The sequence below is a fragment of the Kryptolebias marmoratus genome, linkage group LG10, assembly GCF_001649575.2.
Source record: "Kryptolebias marmoratus isolate JLee-2015 linkage group LG10, ASM164957v2, whole genome shotgun sequence".
Classification (NCBI taxonomy): domain Eukaryota; kingdom Metazoa; phylum Chordata; class Actinopteri; order Cyprinodontiformes; family Rivulidae; genus Kryptolebias; species Kryptolebias marmoratus.
The window spans coordinates 22,096,037-22,117,564 of NC_051439.1; the positions used below are offsets into that span (position 1 = coordinate 22,096,037).

The window sequence follows — 21,528 nt, forward strand, 5'->3', positions numbered from 1 at the left end:
ACCTCGGCACAAAAGAGACAAAAATCTGACTTACATTCAGTTTATTGTCAAACGTTTTTTTAAAAAAAACAAAACAAAAAGGAACACTTTCATAATTCAAAACTCTTTGGATCGAGGCGGTTCGGTGGAGTAAAAACAGATATTTTCCTCTGAGAGAGGCTGCTCTGAAGATATGTTTCTGAAACACTTTATGAATAATTACTCAGAGAGGAAGAACCCAAAGATGGAGTTACTTTCCGGGTTTCGGCGCCGCGGCGGACGCGTGAGGAATAACTTCTCTGTGTGTTCGACTGAAACGATTATAAATTAAAGTTCCTGCAGTTTTATTTGTCTCCTGTCTGTAAACGATTTAACTTTAGCTGATTTGGTTCCACAAACTGAAAAGGGTTTGATTCAGTAGTTTAATGTCCGGGGAGATTTTTTTAGTCCAAACATAGAGTTTAAACTGGGCGACATGGTTCGTTTACGCAGATTATTCTCCCTCCTGAGGGTCATCAGGGTCTGTGTTTACCTGAGGTGTGTGACCCATCATACACGTCTGTGTGAGCAGATAAAAGACCCTCAGGAGGGAGATTAATCTGCACAAACGGAGCGTCTTGTCCAGTTTTAAAGGTTGGAACTGAAAAAGCTCCCCGGTTGTGCTTCAGGATGATCAGAGTCCTTCAGGTCTGGTGTTTGTGAAGACTGAAGCTAGAATTTAAAACTAAAACACTGGTGACACCAACGACAGTGAGGCATGAACATGTTAAACATCAGCATCAATACTGGGATTAATGAGAAGAAACCGGTCCATGCAGGGTTCCAGTCCGGGTTATTTATGGAACCCCTGATCCTGATCCGAGCCTTCAGCCCCACAGCTGGTCCACCCTGAGCAGAAACATCTGCCACCGAGCTCGAAGCCACAGCAGATTACAAACCATCGTCAGCATAAAACAGGTCAGCAGTAAAGACTTCAGCAGGTCCGCTCTCCCACCGTCACTTCTGGATGTAAATGATGATGAGGCACAGAGTTCCCACCAGTCCCAGAGCCTGGAAACCCAGGAACCAGAGCAGCAGCCAGAAGATGAGGATCACCACGGGTTCCACTGTTCTGTCTCCAAAAGACATCTGGCTGAAGCCCAAACCCAGCAGACACTTGTTGATCATCCCGAACAGTGTGCCCATCCGCTTGCAGTCGTCCAGCTCGGGCTCCTCGGCGGTGCCGCCGTCATCGTCGACCTGCTGCTGCTGCCGGTCATGACTGTGGGGTCGCGGCCGGGCCCATCTGGCATCAACCTGTGAGAACAAATGTCAAATCAACACAGATTCCATCTTAAAAACACAACCAGTGTCACGGAAAGTCCCAACTATGAGATTTAATGTGGCTGAAAGGGGGCTTCAATGGGAAACTGAGGACTGAAGTTTAAACCATAATGATTAAACAGACTGAGCCACGAGTTATTGATTAAACGGCGCTCCACGGGTTAGTGATTAGACACCAGGTGTGTCTGCAGGGACGGGTTCCACCTGTTCTCAGCAGGAAAAAAACAGGAAATGTTCCGGCTGAGTTCCATTCAGAGAAGCTCCTGCTGCTGTTCTGGGTTGGTTTCACTGGAACACTAAATGGAACTGAGCCACCATGATGAGACAGAAGTTCCTGTTTTTTCTTCCTTAATCCCCCACCTCACTGATTTACCTGCAGATAAACCCCATTTAATCACAGTGTGATCTATAACTCGCTGTATTCACGTCACTGCTGATCTGTCGGCATTAATTTCGACGCCGAAAGCAACTCAGAACCTTCTTGGTTCTTCAGTGGGTGTTAGTTCTGTTCTAAAGCGACCCGGACCGCTCCACTTTAAAATCGAAAGTTAATTTATCGGATTTTTGAACGGAGTTCGTTTAAGGCGTTTCAGTTGAATTTTCAACGGAACTTTAAAAACACTGTTATTTTCGGCCTTGTCGCGACAGAACTGCTCAGTGGTTCCGATCCAACCGGCTGAGCCCAGTAGGAGCCCTCAGTAAGTTAGCTGCTTCGTGACGGAGCATGTTTACCCGGACTGCGTGCTGTTCTCCCCGGGCGGGTGGAGCATGGTGGTTCAGTCCCCTCCGGCTGTCCGGCGGCAGGTCTTCCACCGAGTGTCCGTCTGCAGGCGGCGGTACAGCGGACATGTTCCGGCTGATTGTCCGGCACCAACTTGCGAGACTCCCAGGCGAAGTGACCGGAAAGAACTGCCGGGAGAGTCCGCCCTGAGAGGCGGCCGTTACACGAGTCGACCAGAACGGTCAGCGCGCGCCCCCTGCTGGCCGGAAGTGACATTAGTTGCTGTTAACCTGCGCCCCTAGTGGCCGGAAGCGTCATTACAGCTGCTGTTAACCTGCGCCCCTAGTGGCCGGAAGCGTCATTACAGCTGCTGTTAACCCGCGCCCCTAGTGGCCGGAAGCGTCATTACAGCTGCTGTTAACCTGCGCCCCTAGTGGCTGAAAGCGTCATTACAGCTGCTGTTAACCCGCGCCCCTAGTGGCCGGAAGCGTCATTACAGCTGCTAACTGGGATAAAAGTCACACAAAAAACTATAAAACTGCACATATCTTTCAAGATTCTTTCTTTAAAAACTATTAGTGGTATTGATAAAAACAATACCCTTTCCTCTGTTACTCCTAAAGCTGCATTTCATCTCTTTTGGCATTTTTGACAACCTGAGCGACAATGTTTTATTGACATTTCAACTTGTTAAGTTGGATTTAAAGATGTTTAACAAGCAAGCTCTCTTTTAGATGATGTTTTCCTTCTTTTAACTTTAAGCTAGGGTTAGGGATTAGTATCCAAAGGCTAGCTAACAGCTAAATGTAGCCGAATGGTGGCTGAAAGCTATAAGCAGAGTAAGAAAGTAAGAAAAATAGAGATAGTAGCTGCAGCTGAGTTATGTTTTTGAAGGATTTGAAGAGATCTCTGTGTGTTTCTATGAGGAAAATATTTGTAAATAAAGTTTAACAGTTACTAAAACAAAAGCACTGATTTCTGAGTGAGCTGAATGGTTTGACTGCAGAAGTTTTAGACTGCAAATAAATAAAATACAGAAAATTAAAAGCTGGAAATCAGCCTGAATGCTGACTCAGCGTTCAGATGATAAACATGAAGAAGGCAGCAGAAGGACAGGACCAGGATGAAGTCAGGACTTGAGGTGGGACCTGATGCTTTGTCATCCTGTCAGCGAGGTGAAGGATTACAATCCGGCCTGTAAGCGCTGTAATCTCAGCTAATCTGGGATTCAGTTTCACTCTGCAGCACGGACGGAGCTGAGGACCGTGGAGGACTGGGAGCATGGAGAACCGGAGGAGGTGTCTGAGATCCGTCTGAGGCGAGATGTTCCTGCTGGTCCTCCTTCAGGTCCTGCAGCCCGCCGGGGCTCAGTTCTGTCCGGATCTCTGCGTCTGCAGCGGCGGGGCCGCAGAGCTCAGGTTCAGTGGTTTTTCACTTTTTTCTGTTTTCCTCTCAGTTCCACGATCAAATCATTTAATTAACGCATTGTTTTAACGAACTGAGGGTCAGGTTTCCTGATAAAAACGAGTCATAATGAGTAAAAAAAGCTGCAACATAAAAAGTTTGATCACTTTTTACTGAACTCATTAGTGGAAACACAGCCTATTAGTGAACGTGTAAAATAAACTGAATAAATTTAAATTATACATGAAGTAAAACAAAGATGTTTGAATAATTAAAAACAAGTCACCTGCATCATGTTTGTGTTTACTGCAGGTCGGTTCAGTGCGGCGGCGCTGGGATGTCAGCACTTCCTGTCAACGTTCCGCCTGACACCGTCAAGCTCCGCCTAGAGAGAACCTTGATCTCCAGGGTGCCCCGGGCAGCCTTTTACAACCTGTCGGAGCTGCGCTTCTTATGGCTGTCGTACAACTCCGTGACCTCCGTCCACCCCAGCAGCTTCGTCAACCTGAAGGCTCTGCGGGAGCTGCGTCTGGACGGGAACCTGCTGACCAGCTTCCCCTGGGAGGGGCTACGAGACATGCCCCGCCTCCAGACTCTAGGCCTCAACAACAACCGCCTGTCCAGCCTCCCGGCCCACGCTGCCCTCTTCCTGCCCAACATCACCTACCTGGACCTGTCCAGCAACAGGTGGGTCAAACACCCAACAGGAAGCTGTCAGCAGGTGAGATACTGATGTTTAACGCAGCTTCCCTCTCCTCAGGCTGACCATCCTGCCAGCCGAGCTCCTGGATCTGTGGTTTCCTCTTCCAGAACTGCAGAAGGGACCGGTCCGGAGAAAAATCCTGGGTCGGTATGAAGTGAAGGGAGACGAAAAAACGATTTGATAAAAAAAATCTATAAAATAATGGTAACAATACATAAAATAATACAGTACTTCTCAGGAATGTACTCATTATTTAAAGGAGTAACATTCAGTATATTTACCTGGTAACATGCAGAGTACCCGATACTGAATATAAGTACTTTTTATCTTAACCAGTAAGTACTGGGGATGTTACTCATTAAGTACTCTTTATCTTAACCAGTAAATACTTTAAATATTAGTAAGTACTCTGTATGTTACTCAGTAAGTACTTAGTATGTTACTCAGTAAGTACTCTTTATTTTACGCAGTAAATACTGTAAATATTACTCAGTAAATACTCTGTATGTTACCCAGGAAGTATTCTGTATGTTACTCAGTAAGTACTCAGTACGTTACTCAGTAAGTACTCGATATGTTACGCAGTAAATACTTTAAATATTAGTAAGTACTCTGTATGTTACTCAGTAAGTACTCTGTAAGTTACCCAGTAAGTATTGTAAATATTACTCAGTAAGTACTCTGTATATTACTCAGTAAGTACTCAGTATGTTACTCAGTAAGTACTTTGTATGTTTCTCAGTAAGTACTCTGTAAGTTACCCAGTAAATACTGTAAATTTAACTCAGTAAATACTCTGTATGTTACTCAGTAAGTTACTCAGTAAGTACTCTGTACGTTACTCAGTAAGTACTCTGCATGTTACTCAGTAAGTTACTCAGTAAGTACTTTGTATGTTTCTCAGTAAGTACTCTGTAAGTTACCCAGTAAATACTGTAAATTTAACTCAGTAAATACTCTGTACGTTACTCAGTAAGTTACTCAGTAAGTACTCTGCATGTTACTCAGTAAGTACTCTGTATGTTACTTAGTAAGTACTACTCTGTATCCAGTAAGTATCAGGTTGTATAATGTATACAAACAGAGGACCAGCAGTTTGGACCCAACCTGTCAGTCAGAACAGTATCTGCCATAACAGGCGGGCGATCATGTATTTACCCGTATTAAATCTGGAACAAATGATAAACAAAGAGGGTCTCATCCTCCCCCTCCTCCACGTTCAGGTCTCCATGACAACCCCTGGCTGTGCGACTGCCAGCTGTCCATGCTGACGTCTCTGTCCTCGTCCCTGGGGAGTCCCGTGGTTCTGATGGATCAGCTGCTGATGTGCAGCCGGTCCATGGCTCCGTCGGGGATGCTGCTGACCCGGGCCGAGCTGTCTCGCTGCACCAGGCCCTCGGTCCAGCCTGCAGCCACCAGGGTCGTCTCTCCGCTGGGCAGCAACGTCATCCTCCGCTGTGACGCGAGCGGATATCCAACGCCGACCCTGACCTGGATCAGAACCTCGGCCTACACCGGTAAGGGTTCTGGGTCTCTGTCAGGTGCCAAGATGATGCTACAAAGAACCTGAAGCTCAAGTCGAGTCTGATGTTTCTGTGCAGATTGTTGTCAACAAAACCTTCTGCAGAACTCCGAGCAGCCTCCCCGGATCCTGGAGAGCTGTAAGTGACATCATGCCCCTGTGGATAAACCACGGCGCCCCGACAGAACCGATGACCAACCACGAGCTGTCCTCCTTTCTGTTTCAGTCATGCAGGGATCTCCTCGAGTCGGAGTCCGCTGGTCGATCATCACTCTGAACGGGTTGTCCTACCAGGACGCCGGCGAATACCGCTGCCAGGCCCGAAACATGGCGGGAACATCCGAGGCGCCCATCAAACTCAAGGTCATGGGCGTCACCAGGCTGTCTCGTTTCCCAAAGAGAAAACCCAAAAAGACTCCGTTCAAGTCGTCGCCGAAGTTCAGGAAACCGAACCAAACGCTCCCGGAGAAGGAGAGTCCGTTCATCTTCCCGCCTCTGAAGAACAAAATCCAGAAAGTTTAACGACCTCAGCAGCAAAACAAACCTAAACTAGAACCCCTGACAGCTGCTGTTCAAAATATTTACCAAGAATGACTAAATTCTTTTAGTTTTAGTCATTCTGATGCAAAAAAGAGACGTTACACAGCTGTTTTATCACACTTTTTGTAAAAAAATTATAAAATTTAACACACAACCTGCGTCCTTTGTGTCAAAAATGTGAAAGTATAAGAATAGTTATTTGTTTTATTTTCATTTAAATACAAATTCAGCACTAATTGAAAGACTTCCTGGAACAAATAACGACACTTTTTCCCATCATGTTTTGGTCTTTCAGCTCTTCCTATCCAATAAGAACATCAGAAACCAATGAGATAAAAACAAAAACAATAAAACTATTCAGTAGCCATAAAATAAAGTAAAAAATTAGACCAAAAACTAAAGTTTTAAACAGAAAAACTTTAAAAAGAGGCAGCTTTTCAGTTTTAACTGACAGCCTGTTAGCCAATCAGGAGGGTGTGGAGGCGGGACTTTGGTGTCCTCGTCCTCAGTGCACAGACTCTGGTTCCAAAAATTCAACGTGGGACAGAAAAGTGGGATTAGATTCCTCGGCCATGGGAGGTAAAGGTTTTTGCTCAAAGTTAGGTGGTTTAGTGTCGAAGCTGCTGTTTCTTCCTGCTGTTTTTTTGCCTCTTCTCTCCATTCGATCCATTTCCTGTCAGCAGCGCCCGGCTGTTCTGTCAGCGTGCTGAGTCAGCGTGACGGAGCGAAGCCGTCTTGGCCGAAGCCCAACTCCGCTGCACTGCAGCAGTGATGTGCGCCTGCAGGGGGGGTAAAAGGTGAAGTCAGACCAAACCACTGCAGCAGAGGCAGGCAGGCGGGTGGAGGACGGGTGGAGACGTGCACGTGTTGCTCCTCCTCACCTGTGGCCACTCCTCACATTCCTCACTGTGCTTCATGTTCATCAGAGAAACCCAGAAACAAGGCAGCTCTTAAAGGAATGTGTGCGTCTGAATACTTTCCTCCTCCTGGTGTCCAACCAGGCTGACATCCATCACAGGACGAAGACAGAGAAGACGAGCTTTAAAAGAAGCTAAGGGACAGAACCGTGGTCGTCAGCCGCCGTCCAGATGGGCGTTCCGACTTTGCATCAAAAGCTCCTTCTTTCTCCTCCGACTTATCATTTCTGCAGAAATTTCTACGGAACATTCAACCGACAACATAAACTCTTTGTCTCTATGTGTCCCCGTGACGGACTGGAGACCTGTCCAGGGTGTCCCCCTGCTACCCAGGAAGGATGGACTTCATTCTGCTGCAGACGTAAAGCTGACCTCAACCACCACTGCTACTTTCTGCACAGGCTTTGTGTAAAAAAAGATCCATTTTTAAGAAATGCCACCAACATTTAGCTAAAGATAAAGATGCATGACCGTCTCCTGAATAAAAATCTTTCCTCAAACTGACCATCAGAGGGCAGCCTTAGCCCCCACATTATCTGCTGCCTGCCATGGCTGAAAAATAAACCAAATACTGAGGAAAACAATGCCCTGCGATGGCCTTTACCGTGTTAAACCTGCTACCATTAAGCAGAATATACATGTTTGAGACTGTTAAATGAGAAGATTTGGGTAAAACATGACAAAGATTGACAAAAAGCAGAAAAAAAACACATTTCGTCTTTGGGTTTGAAGCAATCAGAACAAGAATGACACAGAAAAAAATAACAGTTTGGGTGTTTTTATTAGTAATGATGGATAAAATCTATAAAATAGTCCTAAAAATATATACAAGTTACAATATTATTGATCCAAACACATCGTTTTTGTTAGATTTGCATTAAAACGGACAGAAACAGACACTCCTATAAATAACAGCAAACTGTGTAAAAGTGTCAGAAAAATGTTTCTCGGGCTACAGTCCAGCTGGATGTTTGTGCCGAGCCACCAGGAGCAAAAACAAGTCGTCGGGAGTGACGGAGAGCTGCAGGCACGTCTCGTGTGATTGGTCGTTCGGTTCCAGTCCGGGAAAAACAAGCTTCAACCCCCTCCTAATGAGCAAGTGACGTAAACAGCTTCCTCCTCCTCCTCCTCCTCCTCCTCCTCCTCCTCCCTCGGCCTGTCAGGATGCATTAAGCTCATATGGCTGTAGTATTCAGCAGCCAGAGGGAGGGGGCGCAGTCCTGGCTTCGCAGTGCTTTTCAGAATAACTCACAGCAGGTTTCAGAAACGCATTTCCTCTCAGCAGTAAGGCACGTTTTCCACCTGATCGGGGTAAATGACTTTGGTTGGACGGGGAGCAGACGTGAGGTAGAACAGAACCTCTGCAGGACCTGGGATTGATGCAGGTCCAGGCAGAAAGGAGCACGAAACGGTTAAAAACACACGAGATCCTGTTATGGTTTACAATTCTGGGACGAGTTCACTGATCGCCGTTTTTACGACAGGCCGGCGGCAGGTTTTTCTGTCATAAATAAGGTTAAATAAAACAATCCAACATATCAAACGCTTTAATTTCACTTCCTGCTTCTTGCTGTGGAGCTCGGTTGGAAGTCCAACCAACCGAATCAACGTTAGAATCGATTATTTCGCTGATTTTCTTCTTCATTTTTTTTTTGTGCAACAGGAACCAGTTTGTCCCGGCGCTGAAACCAACCCAGGCCTCCTGCCTGCCTGCCTGAAGCACGCCCTCTTAAGTAATTGAAGGGATTTCAATTAATTATCAACCCAGGTCTGCTGCGGCGGCCTGACTGATCCACGCGCCGCCGCCGCAGCTCAGGTTGCTGCTGCCTGAACCTGCAGCTGCTTTCAGGCAGACCTTCTGAACAGATGTCAGCCTAAAGGGTGGCAGAAAAACCACGTTGTTTCCGTCTGAGTAAATTTACATTTAGTGGAACACTTGACTGCATATATCTGGATCTTCTGTCAGGTGGAGAACCTCGTCAGGACTTCACCAGAATCTCTATGATGTGGTCCAGCTCGTTCAGGTCCATGAGACATGACTGGAGACCTCCACCTGAGGCGTGGGTGGGACAAAATGGCTTCATGTTCTCGTCGGGCCAAAGTGACACACTGATGGGCCACAGAGACCCGGCTGCACAGGCGGACGGCAGATCTGACGTCTCGTACATCGACGTATCGATGTCCTCGAAGATATCGTCCAGGGCCAGATCGCTCAGGTAGCCCGTAGCGTTTGTGGCGTCACTGACGGCGCTACAGCTCGGGGAGGACAGAGGTTTGTGCTGCTCTGAGGAGCCGTTTGCCTCCTGAGAGGGAAATTCAGGAAACAGCGAAGGAGACAGGCCTTCAGCGTTTCCCACGGCACACCCGGGACACGTTACCAACAAGTCCTCCCTGAAGTCGTCCCTGAGAAGACAGGAGTCGGGGTTGATGCTGTGGAGGTGTAAGTCTGGACTTCCTGTCCGGTCGCTCTGCATCTCGTCCTGGATCTGCCTGAGCGTGTTGACGAGCAGCACGGAGCGGCGGAGGCTGAGCTCCATGCCGGCCTGGTAGTCCTGGAGCTTCTTCAAGCAGAGGCTGAGCACCACCTGCCGCTGCTGCAGGCGGCTCATGTCCGACCTGTCCCCCCTGTCCCTGTCCCCGTCCACGTCCTGCTTCTTGTCCACCTTCCTTGGGGCATCGGGGAGCACCTCAGCGTCCAGCTCCTCCAAGCAGCTTCTCTTTCGTTTGACACCACGACCCAACATTGACCTGCGGCAATGGACAGACAACCCGATTTAACAACAACGTAACATTCAAACACAAATAAGGTGAGACATTCGACAAGTTCAGGTTCGATTGGTCCAACAAGATGGGGTTTGTTTGTAAGGTTCTCACAGCTGGGTTCAGGACCTGACTGAGTCACAGAAATCACTTTTTATTGGCCAGTGAGTTGAAATATTGACGACGTACCCAGAATTCTATTCATTCATCATTTTTTACTTTTGATACGTTAGATAGCTACAAAATTCCATTTTTTGGACTGACCAAAGCATGCCTGAACTTAATAAACTAGGAAATGTTTGAAAGTACCCTATTTGTCCTGATCCATCAGAATATTGGCCGTTTTGGAACAAACTTGGTGTTTATTTTCTACCTGTAAACTAATTTCTGGCTTTGCAGTGGTACAACGTAAGCAACAGTTTGTAAATTTGCAGAAAACAACGGGGATTTTGGCGAAACGAGTGGTAAAACCCAGCCTTGCAGCTCAGACAGGAGTTGGACGTCACATGACTGAATCTGCACTTTTCACATTTGGTTTTTACACAATCACAGTCTGCAGCGTGAGCCAACGTTCCAGGTGTCTGAGGGAACTGTATCCAGAGTTTAAACAAATCTCAGCCAAAACATTAAATCTGTAATCAACAGTCGTAGCCTTAGCTTTGGGCTGGACCAGCACCCCTGGTCTAAATTTTTTTGCAAACTCTTCCTATTTTCCCAAACTTTACACGTCTTCTACGGTTCATACATCAAAACTCTGCCTCCTCGTGTCTCACTGCTTATGTCAGATTTTTCCAAAACTTTTGGTAATATTTCCTAAAACCAGAGGATTTAAGGTACGTTCTGTTGGTGGGGCGGGGGGGGGCTCTGTAATAAAACCTTACACAAAAGGATCCAGTCAGACAGGGTTTAAATGTCCAACGGATCGAGATTTCGTACAGATATGAAGATTACTTCTTCTGCATTTGAATGTTGAACAAACTGTACAAACATCAGCTGGACGTGTGAGTTTTCTGTCAGACATCTGAACTGCTGTGAGTCACTGGCAGACACCCCTGCAGGCCGGCAGACTTCATTCTTCCCACAGACATGGCTTAATTCACCCTGTTTTTAACAAATAACACCAATCAAACTGTAAATAATGCCTTCAATTTAAATTATTGATAATTCCAGCTGATTAGACTGGGTTTAAACAGGGCAGGAGAAGCCCTAACATGGTTAAAAACCAAGTATGTAATATTTATTCCAACATCTGTCCTTTATATTGAAAATCAGATTAAGATTTTTGTTATAGGACTTATTTTAAGCAGAATATGGTCACAGCTTCCCCCTACCAGCCCGGTTAAAGGGAAGCCTGGAGGGAAAATGGGAGGAAATATTTTAAGAAAATGTAAAAAATAAAAGAAATGAAGGAGGTAAAGGAAACTACCTTACGTGTCCTTGGAAAGCCGAGTCATGTAGGGTTTAAATCGCAGTGTCCTTGATTCGGTGGGTCGTGTCGTTCCAGTACTATCGAGATCCGGAGTGTGAGGAAAGGACCGTCAGTCTCCGGCAGCACGGGAGGAGGCGGGGCTTCAGCAGGGGAGGGGGCGGGGCTTCGGTAGGAGGAGGAGCCGGGGCTTCAGTAGGAGGAGGAGCCGGGGCTTCAGTAAAGGAAGCAGGCGGAGCTTCGGGGTCCATACAAAGCAGCGGCAGCGAGGAGAAGGCGGGGCTTTGAGAGTGAGTGAAGGCGGAGCTTCGTCATCAGGAGGCGTGGCTTCGAGCGGTGGGAGAAGGCGGGGCTTCGGGGAGAAGAAGGCGGGGGTGGAGGCGCCGGCCATTTCCTCCACAGGGAAGATTGAGTCCTTTAAACGCCAATCAACCCTCCGCCCCCGCCTCTCACGGGGCAGCGATCGTGCAAAGGTTTGTTCCGCCGCGTTCAGGAGCAGCTCGTACAAAATGGGGCGCACGTGCGGCGGAAAAGGTCCGCACTGGTGTTCTTTTTACCCTCCTCTTTTGTTAGTTTTCTCTTTTTTCACAGGGATAGTCATTCTATAAACAAAAAATATTATATTTATAAAAGGTGTTTTATAATAAAAATATAATTTTACCTAATAAAAACATGACTTTGTGCAATGAAACTGATTGAAAATTAATTTAAACATTAATCACGCATTTCTTAAGTCGACACTAACTAGACCAGTGGTTTCCAAATCTACAGGGATAAATTTTACTTTAACGGCGATTCCTAATAGAATATTTAACCTTTACTGTTACAGTTTTTTATTTTTTTTAAATGGTCGTAAACACATAAAACTTTATGTCGGGGTCACAGGTTTCTGTAAAAAGCAGATATCACTGGGAAACACTGAACTAGACAAACCAGAGCTCTATTCTGCTGTATTTGTGTTTTATAATAAATAAATGCTTTGCTCAGCCAAGGCACAGCCCCTCAGTGAAGCATGGTGGTGGCAGCATCATGCTGGTGGGGCTCCAGAACCTCAGACCACCTTATTTAATCTGAAGACGTGTGGAGGTACATCATGGTGGAAATGTTGGTTTCCTTTTTATTTTTTTTACGACAAGAAGCGCGTCATTATTACTGAGGTCAGTGTTCTGCTGAATGCTGGGAGATAATATATAATACCAACATGAACCAAGTCGAAATAAAGGCTTATTTGAATCGTATGTGAGCCTTTATGGATTCAGTTTCAGAAACATCCAGAAGGCCCAGAATGCAGCGTTGAGCTCCTGAACGCAGCACCTAAAGGAACTCATGACTCAGAAGGACGGAAAAGACAAACACCAAATAAGGACACTGTTGGTTCAGTTTGTCCATCGTTTCCTCCGGACATTTCTACTTCTCTTTCTCATGATTCTGGGTTTCCTTCACACTTCTTTCCTTGTGTTTTCTCTCTGCTTTGACTCCCCCCCTCTCCTACGGTTGTGTTTTTGCAGATTCATCATGAAGCCATTAATCTTTAACCACGATCAGACCGCGTCTCGGCAGCAGGCAGGCGTTCAGAGCAAGCTTTATTTTTATAAATACGTACTAACATCTTTATGAAAACCACAAAAAGTCTCATCTAGGTTAAAAAAAGACAAATAAATCTGTTTTGTTGTTGAGTCTTACAGTCCAGCATCATGTGACACCAGATGGGGACAAAGTTCTGGCTGATGCCAATCAGCTCTCGCTTCATTTCATTTTAGTATTATTATTTAAATATTCATTCACTCAAATTATTGTTTTCCAAATTACAAATAGCTCTGCGTATTTTTTGCTGTTTTAGCCATTCAAAAAGCTCAGCTCATTCAGGAGATGGGGGCTATGATTTGTTTAGTTTCTGTAACTTTTATACAAAATATTTACCAACATTTTTAAAACATTGTTCTGCTTCAGCTAACTGGCTCTGTTTTAGTCTTCATAGGCCACTTTTAGCTACGGTTCTGCTACTTTCAGCTAACATTTATCTTTTAGCTAGCCTTTTAAGTAGCATTTTGCTATGTTTAGTTGTTAACTTGCCTTTTGCTACTTTTATTTTTAGCTAGCATTTTGCTATGTTTACTTGCTAGCTAGAATGTTGCTACTTTTGCAATTTAGCTAGCCTTTTGCTATATTTAGTTGTTATTAGCCTTTTGCTACATTTATCTTTTAGCTAGCCTGTTAGGTAGCATTTTGCTACTTTTACCTTTTAGCTAACCTTTTGCTATGTTTAGTTGTTAATTAGCCTTTTGCTACATTTATCTTTTAGCAAGTCTTTTAGGTAGCATTTTGTTACATTTACCTTTTGCGACATTGTTTAGCTTAGCCTTTGCTACATTTACCTTTAGCTAGCATTGTTTAGTTTTCATCTAGTGTTTTGTTCCTTTCAGATTTTAGCTAGCCTTTTGCTATGTTTAGTTTATAGCTAACCTTTTGCTAATTTCAAAGTTGGAGAATTTGATCTTTAAAAACTTTATTTTAGCTTAATCTTTACTAAAACAACCAGATTTAATTGATTTACGAAGCAGTGAAATCAATTAAACCACACCTAAAAACATGTAGGGAAAGATAAAAATACTAACATTAAAGGTTTTACACAATCAGAGTCGTAAATATTTGTTGTGAACAAATTTTATTTAACAACAAAAAGGAAAACTACGTTTATAAACTCATTTACCAATGACAAAACATTTATATTTTTGTTTAGATGTGACAAAGTTAGTTTAAATTAACCCCAATGTCCATGTAATTCCTATGGAACATTTCCAATTTGAAATATTAATATAATTCCCCCACTTAACTTAGTTCCCTGAAAATTTTCAGCCCAATTTTGGAAATTCTTTTGACTTTTATTCCCCTAAAAACTCACAAATAAAACTTGCAACTCGTTTTCCGTGGCTGACCCCAACACGCCATTTGTAAACAGATAAAACCAACCAGAAATTAAAATTATTATTTGGTCTTAGTTGGTCTGTTAGAAGTCTCATTTCCAGTAAATTATCTAGAAACTATAAAAAAAAAAACAACTTTTAACTCAAGCCTTGCTTCAAAGATGGAAGAAATAAACAACCAGTCGTCAATATTTGCAACTTTTATTATGAAAAATATTTACAAAGATGCTACAATGTACTTTAATATAAAAAATGCATACATTTTACAACAATAATTAGTCTTTGAACTTCTAGCTCCCATTCAAACCAGAGTGACATCCTTCAGGAGTGTTGGGGTGTGGTATTCAGCGTGTCGTAATACTGTACGTTAGGTGGTTTCGTTTGCCTGAGTTTAGATTTCACTCATGATACAGTAAGTTTTGGAGAAAAAAAAATGCATTTCACTTTTTCGCATATTCAGGAGAAAGGCAACTGTTTGCATAAACGGGTGTAAGGACATTTGAGCTGTTTACAGTCATTTTGAAACACGTATGAAAGAGCTGCATAGTAATTTGAATATTAACCCAGTTCTTACTAATGATAGCAGTAAAAAAAGAGGAATAAATATGTACTGCATTCAAAATGGAGGAGAAAATTAGGATAAATATAATTTTCCAGGGCCTGGTGGTTGAATTCGTATGTCAATATGGCATGTCTGTACCTAGATAAAATAAATACAATAAATAAAAGAATAAATTAGGTGGGTTGACACACAGATTCCATTTGTAGCAACAAATGACAGAAAGAAAGATGGCTTCTCGATGCTTTCTCATCGTTATCGGATCTGTACGGACAGCAGAGCTGGAAAAGTACTTTTTATTTTGAATTTTCTCACGTGGAAACTGAAACCAGAAAGTGACAAATCACATTAGATTTGGAAGTAATCTTCCTGCTCTGCATAAAGCTCTTGCAGAAAACGAGCGAACGGCGCCGGTGCTGACGCCTCGACACCAAACCGCGGGGAAGACACCGTCCTCAAAAGTCCGGCTACATTAAAATTTTAAAAACTGCTCAAGGGAAAAAAAAAAAAAAAAATCAAATGATGCTTGCAAAAAATCCCCTAACTGTATAATGCAAAAAAATATTTTCTATTTACACATATGTACAGATACATATATCTCATTTATATTTGCTCACATCCCTAAGAAAATATGCATTGATTAATAGATTTGAATTTACAATTTGTTCTGGATTCTGGTGTCTGTAGTGTGACGAACCTTGTAACAGTAAATAAAACGAAATGGGCTTAAGACAGGATGTTTCAAAGACAAACGTGTAAATTAAGAATGCATCGTGGACATTATTAAGTTTGGGATTTCATTATCAAGGTAGAAAGCCGACTGCTTCAATCATTGGACAGAAACGGTAATAAAAGCCCAGCCGATTGTTTCGTTCTCTACCTTGCTCCCAAAACCTCCAACAATCTGTGTAACAATACCAGAAACATGCACGTGTTCTGTGCATAGTTTGGAATAAGTCTGTGGGCCGGTTTCACGAGCCCACGATGATCTCCATGATGTGGTCCAGTTCGTTCAGGTCGGACCTGCAGCTCGAGCTGGAGCTCAGGGCTGTCGGCCCGTGAGACGACAGGCTCTCCAGCAGGTCGTAAGGCCCCATTTTGGGGGTGCCTGTCAGCACCGTGTCAAGGTCGTAGTAGGACGGGTCCACGTCTGAGAACAGCTCCTCGAGTCCGGGGTCAGGGGGCGGCACCGGGTGCTTGATCTCAAAAGTCCCGAAAACCTTCTCCCCCGTTCTGGAGTCTGCACTCAGGTGGTCCTCGTCTGCTTCCTCCCCCTCCGACACGCAGTCCTCGCTGTCCTCCTCTTCGTCCTCCTCGCAGTCCCCGTCTTCCTCTTCCTCGTCCCAGCAGGGCCCCATGCCAAAGGGTCCCGCCAGGTAAGAGGCCGAGGACATCTGGGGCGAGGCCGGGGACAACGTGGACATGATGGCCTCGGTCTCCACGTCGCTTTCCATCACCACCTCCTCCGAGTGGTACCCCTCCTCCAAGCCGACCACGGAGACGGGCTTCGGGCTCTGCCCGGCCTGCGTCGCCGCGTCCGTCTGTCTGCACAGCACCTCAGTCGCCACCAGGCGGTCGGCGGGGCACTGGGCAGCCGCCAGGGCCTGAGTCATCATCTGCCAGGTGCCGTCCTGGGTCATCTCCTCCTGGATCTGCCGCACCGTGTTGGCGATGAGCACGGAGCGGCAGAGGTTGGGCTCCACCAGCATGTGGCACAGCTGCAGCTTGATCAGCGACATGTCGAGCAGCGACTGCCGCTGCAGGCTGTAGGACGACGACAGCGTCCGAGAGGCTGCCGGCGAGGTGGCGGGGGCCTGCTCACCGCTGGAAACGGGCTCCTCTCCGGGCTCGGAGAACTTGCGCTTGATGCCCTTCAGGAACATGTTGTCTCTCTGCTGTGATGGCGAGGAGACACAGAGTGAGGACACGTGGCGAAACACCAACAAATTCATCACAATCAAAATGTTCTGAGTTTCACTAATTATTCCTAAATGTTTCAGACGCAGATAAATTAGTTTGAACCTTTCCTTTAAAGACAGAAAAACCCACAGAAGGTCTGAAACTATTTGAAACTGACAAAAGTAATAAAAAGAAAAGAATTAATGAAGCCAGCCTCGGCACAAAGGACAGTCCCTTTACTTGTCCAACCTTTGAGACAATCAGGTGATTTTTGCACCTGTCCACAGGTGTCCTCAGGTGTTCTGGTCCACTCCTTATGAGCAAACTGCTCCAGCTGTCAGGGCTCAGAATGGTCCAATCTTTGGTTCTGACCCGTTCTCCTGTTAGAGGACCAACCTGAGACTGAGACCGAGGTCTCTGACTCTGAGCAGCACATCTGGCTCCAGGAAGCCTTGATAGTCTTGAGATTTCATTGGACCCAGAACAGATTCAGGACCAGAACAGAACTGATCCTCCTCCATGTCCCCCTGCAGGTTCAGGGTTCTGGGTTGGTTCTGTGGACACAGAGCTGACAGGACTTGTTGTCAAAAAGCTCCAATTTTGTCTCATCTGTCCAAAGGACATTCTCCCTTCTCAATATGCAGTTTGACAAATTCCAATCCATCTTTATGATCCGTTGTCCTCTTTGGTCGTCTTCCGTTAGGTCCACTTTGTCTCAAACAGAGAGATGGTGCGATCTGATGACCTTTGACCTTGGAGTTCACCTCTAAACCCTTTAGAATTTCTTCTTCGTCTCTTTGGTCATCATTCGTACTATCAGTCTCTTCAGTTTGTCACCAGTTGTCCTCTTGTGGACACGTCCAGGGAGGTTGTCTCCAGTCCTGTGGACCTTCTGTAGTCTCAGGACCGTCCAGCTGCTTGGAGACGGTCTTATAGGTTTGACCTTTAACCTGCTGCTCAGTCTTTGTCTCTCTGAGCTCCTGAGACAACTCTGTCCTCCATGTTACACACATGATCCCAAACAGCCCTGTGACTACCTGTCCCCCTTTAAACAGACTGACTGACTCAAGGACTGAAGACACCTTAGTTGGACATGTCCCCGTCTTTTTCAGAGGTACCATCCTTTCTGTCGAGGTCAGCTTCATTAGTTTAACTTATTACTAATTTTTATTAGTTGGTCTTTAGTCAATTTCTTCTTTTTACTTTTATTACTTTCAAGTTTTTTCAGCGACCTTTGTGAGTTTTTCTTTCTTTAACGAAAAGGAACCAACAAATTTGTCCACGTCTGTGTAACAAATTCAGTAAATGTGGGATAAAATGAGGTTATGTGGTGTAATGTGTGTGTGGACATGAGGAATCTGGGGCTACACTACTTTACAAAGTACAAATTTACAGAAAATCGTTTGTTGTGGGTTGTTTTGTTATTTTGTTTTGTTTTCTTTTTTCTTAAAGTTTGCTATACCTTTCCTGTTGAGAGGCACAGGCAATAGTAATGCAGCTTGGTCCCGGCTGCAACGCTTCAAGTACTTTTGTACGAGCGAGAAGCAGCTTTTGTTCAGCGCCATTTCTGCCCATTTTAGGCCAGTCTGAGGCAAGGCTCCTGCTGGGCGGAACAACCACACTTTTAACAGACCACTGAGCCACCGAAAATAGCATAGTTACCAACTAAATGCAGACGCTGCATCAAAATAAGCACAGACTACAGAGACGATTGTCAGAAAACAACAAAGAAACAACAGCAGTCAGGTTACATAATCAGTGCTCCACTTCCACCTGTGATCGAGAAAAATCAGAAGGATGTGCTAAAATAAAAAGTTACTATGGAAAATAAAACATTAGGAATTAATAGCACAAATATTAACCTCCAAGACTCTTTAATATTTACGATCAGGTTTCCAGAACACATTCAAAAAAAGAGAAACCAGTAGGACAAGATTTTCCGCTTCGTCTTCAGAGAGGAAACAGGAAAAAAAAGAGGCAGGGTCACATTTTTATGAAGCGCTGCTTCAGGAAGGACGTTTACAAGCCTCGACACAAAAAAGAAATGACATTAAAGTTCAGATTAACAGAAGCCTGCTGCATTTTATTCCCCATCAATCAGAGAAAATAAACCCAGCAAAGTGTCAAACTTTTCTTTTTTTTTAAATAAAACACGAGCAGGGGGAGCGCTCCTCGTTTAAACGTTTCCAGTTGTGGCCGGGTGGTTTTTTTTTTAAATAATCCACCGTACGACGCCGGGCGCCACCAGGTTTCTGCAGAAACCGAAATGAAAGTAAACGCTGTTCGTGTCACAGCGCCGACGAGCATTGTGGTAAACTTTAGTTTCACCCTAAAAATAATCACAAAATTGGCTCAATTTCCTCCCTTTATTAGAGAAAGTTATAACAAAACTGTAGGAACACAAACAGATTTGTCTTTATTTAATCAGCTGAATGATTAGAACCAGGATAAGACATTTTAATAAGTTATAAACTGTTAAAACTAAAGGTTTTAAGGTACACAGAAAGGCTCATTTTGAATTTCATGATGTAGAAAATGTGCACAGACTCACAAAAATGGAGGAATTTACTGTAAAATTATTATTTTTTATATGTAGATGTTTGTTTTCTTAACCTAGGGTGTTTGTTTACATCTCACAGTGATATTTACAACAAACAACAGCTTTATTTAAAAAACACGGACCGAATTTAAAGTGCAGATATGAGCAACTTTTGGTTCACTAAAACATAATTACACTCATGTGAGACAATATTTTCGCCTCGATCTACCTTTAAATCCAAGTTTACCTTACAATTTCCTTCACCACAGAGGTGGGAAATCCCTTCGTATAACTTAGCCAGACTAGCAACAAACCGCCAAACCTCGAATCTTTGTAAAACGACGACTCGTCTCCTAAAGTCGCCAGATTCCCGTCGCAGGGACGACATTGAGACGTTTAAACACGATGCTAACCACATTAGCATCTATGCTAAGCTATGATCACTAGTGATTTAAGGGTTTTTTAATGTTATTGTGCACTTTTTATTATATCTATAAAAGATTTCCATCCTTACGCTTAAATATCTTCAGTTTCGCCACCAGATGTGGCCAAAATTTTACAGAAACATTAACTAATAAATAAACAACATTTATAGCTCCTAGCATAAAAAACTGGTGGCTAAACTGGGCTTTCATTTCCGGTTGACCTCTGACCCGGACGGCTCGATTCGCTCATTTATGTGACACAAAAACAGATGATTTATAATTTAATTTAATTTATCAAACACCCCTCCTTCCTGACTGAACAGCTGCCTCCTCCCAGCCTGTGCAAACAACAAAAGAATAATTTGCTCGTTTATCATTTAATCTCTGCGAATTTATTTATTTTAAATCTTTTTTTTCTGTCAAATTCAGCAGCCTGGCTTTGAGGAGGAGCGATGTTTGTTTCAGTTTCTGACAAGCTTTTGTTTTTATTTCGTTAGCTCTGAGCTCCACATCAGGACTGGAAATAATCCCGAAGCTAAAGTATTATGTAGCTGTGAGTAGATTCGGTTTTAAATCGGGTTTTAAATGTAAACAGTAAACAGTTTTGTCTCGCTTCACGTCACCGGCTTCTCTCCGGGCCCATCCCCCACCTCCGCTGCACTTTCTCAGCCCGCTTTCCTAAAAGAATAAAAACTTAAAACAAAACAAAACAACAAAAAAAAACGATTCTGCTGGCTTCCTATTTATCCGTATGTGGCGTTTAAACGACGAAAAGCGAACGCTGGCGCCATTAAAGTGACTTTTACGGCTGTCTGGGTGAAGCTAGCCGTGACTGCCGCATGCTTTGTCTTTTCAGCGGCGGAGCCCACCGAGTGACAATGAGGCCATTTTGATCGGCTAGCTAACAGCTAGCTGCTAGCCGGCTAACTGTTAGCTAGCCGGTTAGCTGGGCTGCCGATCGCTTCGGGTTCAGCGGCTAGCTTAGCTTACCGACCTGAGACGTTCAGGGAAACGGGAAACGACAACCCCGACGGCGGCGATAAAACACCCATTTAGCCACATTTAGCATTTCCTCCCACCTCGTTCATAAAAATGCTAAGAAGCGGAAAGCTAACAAGCTCAAAAGCTCCCACCCACACATCCTCCCCGGTTGTTCCTCCTTTCTGGGCAAAAACAAGTTTTCTCCGCGGCTGGGATGTTTAAATAACCCCCCCCCCCCACACACACACACACACACCCTCCTCCTCTCCTGCCCGCTGAAAAGAACTAAACCCCGGCGCCTGGCTTTTAAAAAGTACCGCCGCCGCCGAGAGGCCGGGGCGGCCGCGCTCACCTCGTGTTTCTGCTGTTTTATTCCCGTCCTCCCGTCATAGGATCGACGGCGGAGAAAAGCGGAGATAAGGTTCAGATGAGATCATTCATGCCACGGCTTCAGAAAAAACCCAAGGCGCCTCCGTCCTCCTGCTGCTGCTGCTGTGAAGCGGAGAAGGAAGGGAGGGGGAGGGGAGCCATATCCCTTCAGATTCCTCTCGGCTCCTTTCTGCCCGCTTTCCTCCCCCGATCATCCGTTTCCACCGAGCAAATTTAAACAGAACAACAACAACAAGCTTGTCTTTGCACCGCAACTGCGTCTATATCTGTGCGTTTGCTTCACAAGTAGCTAAGATGTTATGTAGTTAAGAAAAATAGCTCCAAATGTGTGTTAAAGTGTTTCAAATTAACACAGAGGCACTTTAAAATCAGTTTTCACCTTATTTTCCCTAAAAAACTTTACTTTTTAAAGATTAGAAAAGATTAGGATACAGAAATTAGTCATAACTACAGGCAAATCCAGCTACAGACGAGTCACTAGCGACGCCTGCTGTTCGGGAGGGGAACTGCAGCAGC

The 21,528-nt window shown here is 44.6% G+C and overlaps 4 protein-coding genes across 9 annotated transcripts; 1 reads left to right on the forward strand and 3 right to left on the reverse strand.

The window, feature by feature from the left end:
• Nucleotides 1-26: 26 nt before the first annotated feature.
• fam241a (family with sequence similarity 241 member A) lies at nt 27-2,287 on the reverse strand. Its single transcript, XM_017439580.3, has 2 exons — nt 2,035-2,287; nt 27-1,275 (listed from the first exon to the last, which is right to left on the reverse strand). Exons 1-2 carry the CDS (start codon nt 2,149-2,151, stop codon nt 976-978), a joined length of 417 nt encoding a protein of 138 aa, XP_017295069.1. The 5' UTR covers nt 2,152-2,287; the 3' UTR covers nt 27-975.
• A 131-nt stretch (nt 2,288-2,418) lies between these two features.
• lrit3b (leucine-rich repeat, immunoglobulin-like and transmembrane domains 3b) lies at nt 2,419-6,415 on the forward strand. The gene is made up of 6 exons (XM_017439577.2): nt 2,419-3,441; nt 3,740-4,114; nt 4,188-4,273; nt 5,354-5,647; nt 5,732-5,791; nt 5,879-6,415. The coding sequence occupies exons 1-6, from the start codon at nt 3,347-3,349 to the stop codon at nt 6,172-6,174; spliced, it is 1,206 nt and encodes a 401-aa protein (XP_017295066.1). The 5' UTR covers nt 2,419-3,346; the 3' UTR covers nt 6,175-6,415.
• A 1,456-nt stretch (nt 6,416-7,871) lies between these two features.
• si:dkey-177p2.6 (uncharacterized protein LOC568712 homolog) lies at nt 7,872-11,430 on the reverse strand. Of its 2 annotated transcripts, none has more exons than XM_037977824.1 (2): nt 11,301-11,430; nt 7,872-9,857 (listed from the first exon to the last, which is right to left on the reverse strand). In XM_037977824.1, exons 1-2 carry the CDS (start codon nt 11,321-11,323, stop codon nt 9,089-9,091), a joined length of 792 nt encoding a protein of 263 aa, XP_037833752.1. In that variant the 5' UTR covers nt 11,324-11,430; the 3' UTR covers nt 7,872-9,088. The 2 variants fall into 2 exon arrangements, with proteins under 2 accessions (XP_037833752.1, XP_017295052.1); XM_017439563.3 differs by having other exon boundaries at nt 11,296-11,415.
• A 2,974-nt stretch (nt 11,431-14,404) lies between these two features.
• On the reverse strand, nt 14,405-21,251 carry cdca4 (cell division cycle associated 4). Of its 5 annotated transcripts, none has more exons than XM_017439583.3 (3): nt 20,975-21,251; nt 18,140-18,277; nt 14,405-16,673 (listed from the first exon to the last, which is right to left on the reverse strand). In XM_017439583.3, the coding sequence occupies exon 3, from the start codon at nt 16,659-16,661 to the stop codon at nt 15,750-15,752; it is 912 nt and encodes a 303-aa protein (XP_017295072.1). In that variant the 5' UTR covers nt 16,662-16,673; nt 18,140-18,277; nt 20,975-21,251; the 3' UTR covers nt 14,405-15,749. The 5 variants fall into 5 exon arrangements, with proteins under 5 accessions (XP_017295072.1, XP_017295073.1, XP_017295071.1 ...); XM_017439584.3 differs by lacking the exon at nt 20,975-21,251 and adding an exon at nt 20,636-20,816; XM_017439582.3 differs by lacking the exon at nt 20,975-21,251 and adding an exon at nt 18,540-20,816.
• Between the last annotated feature and the right edge of the window lie 277 nt (nt 21,252-21,528).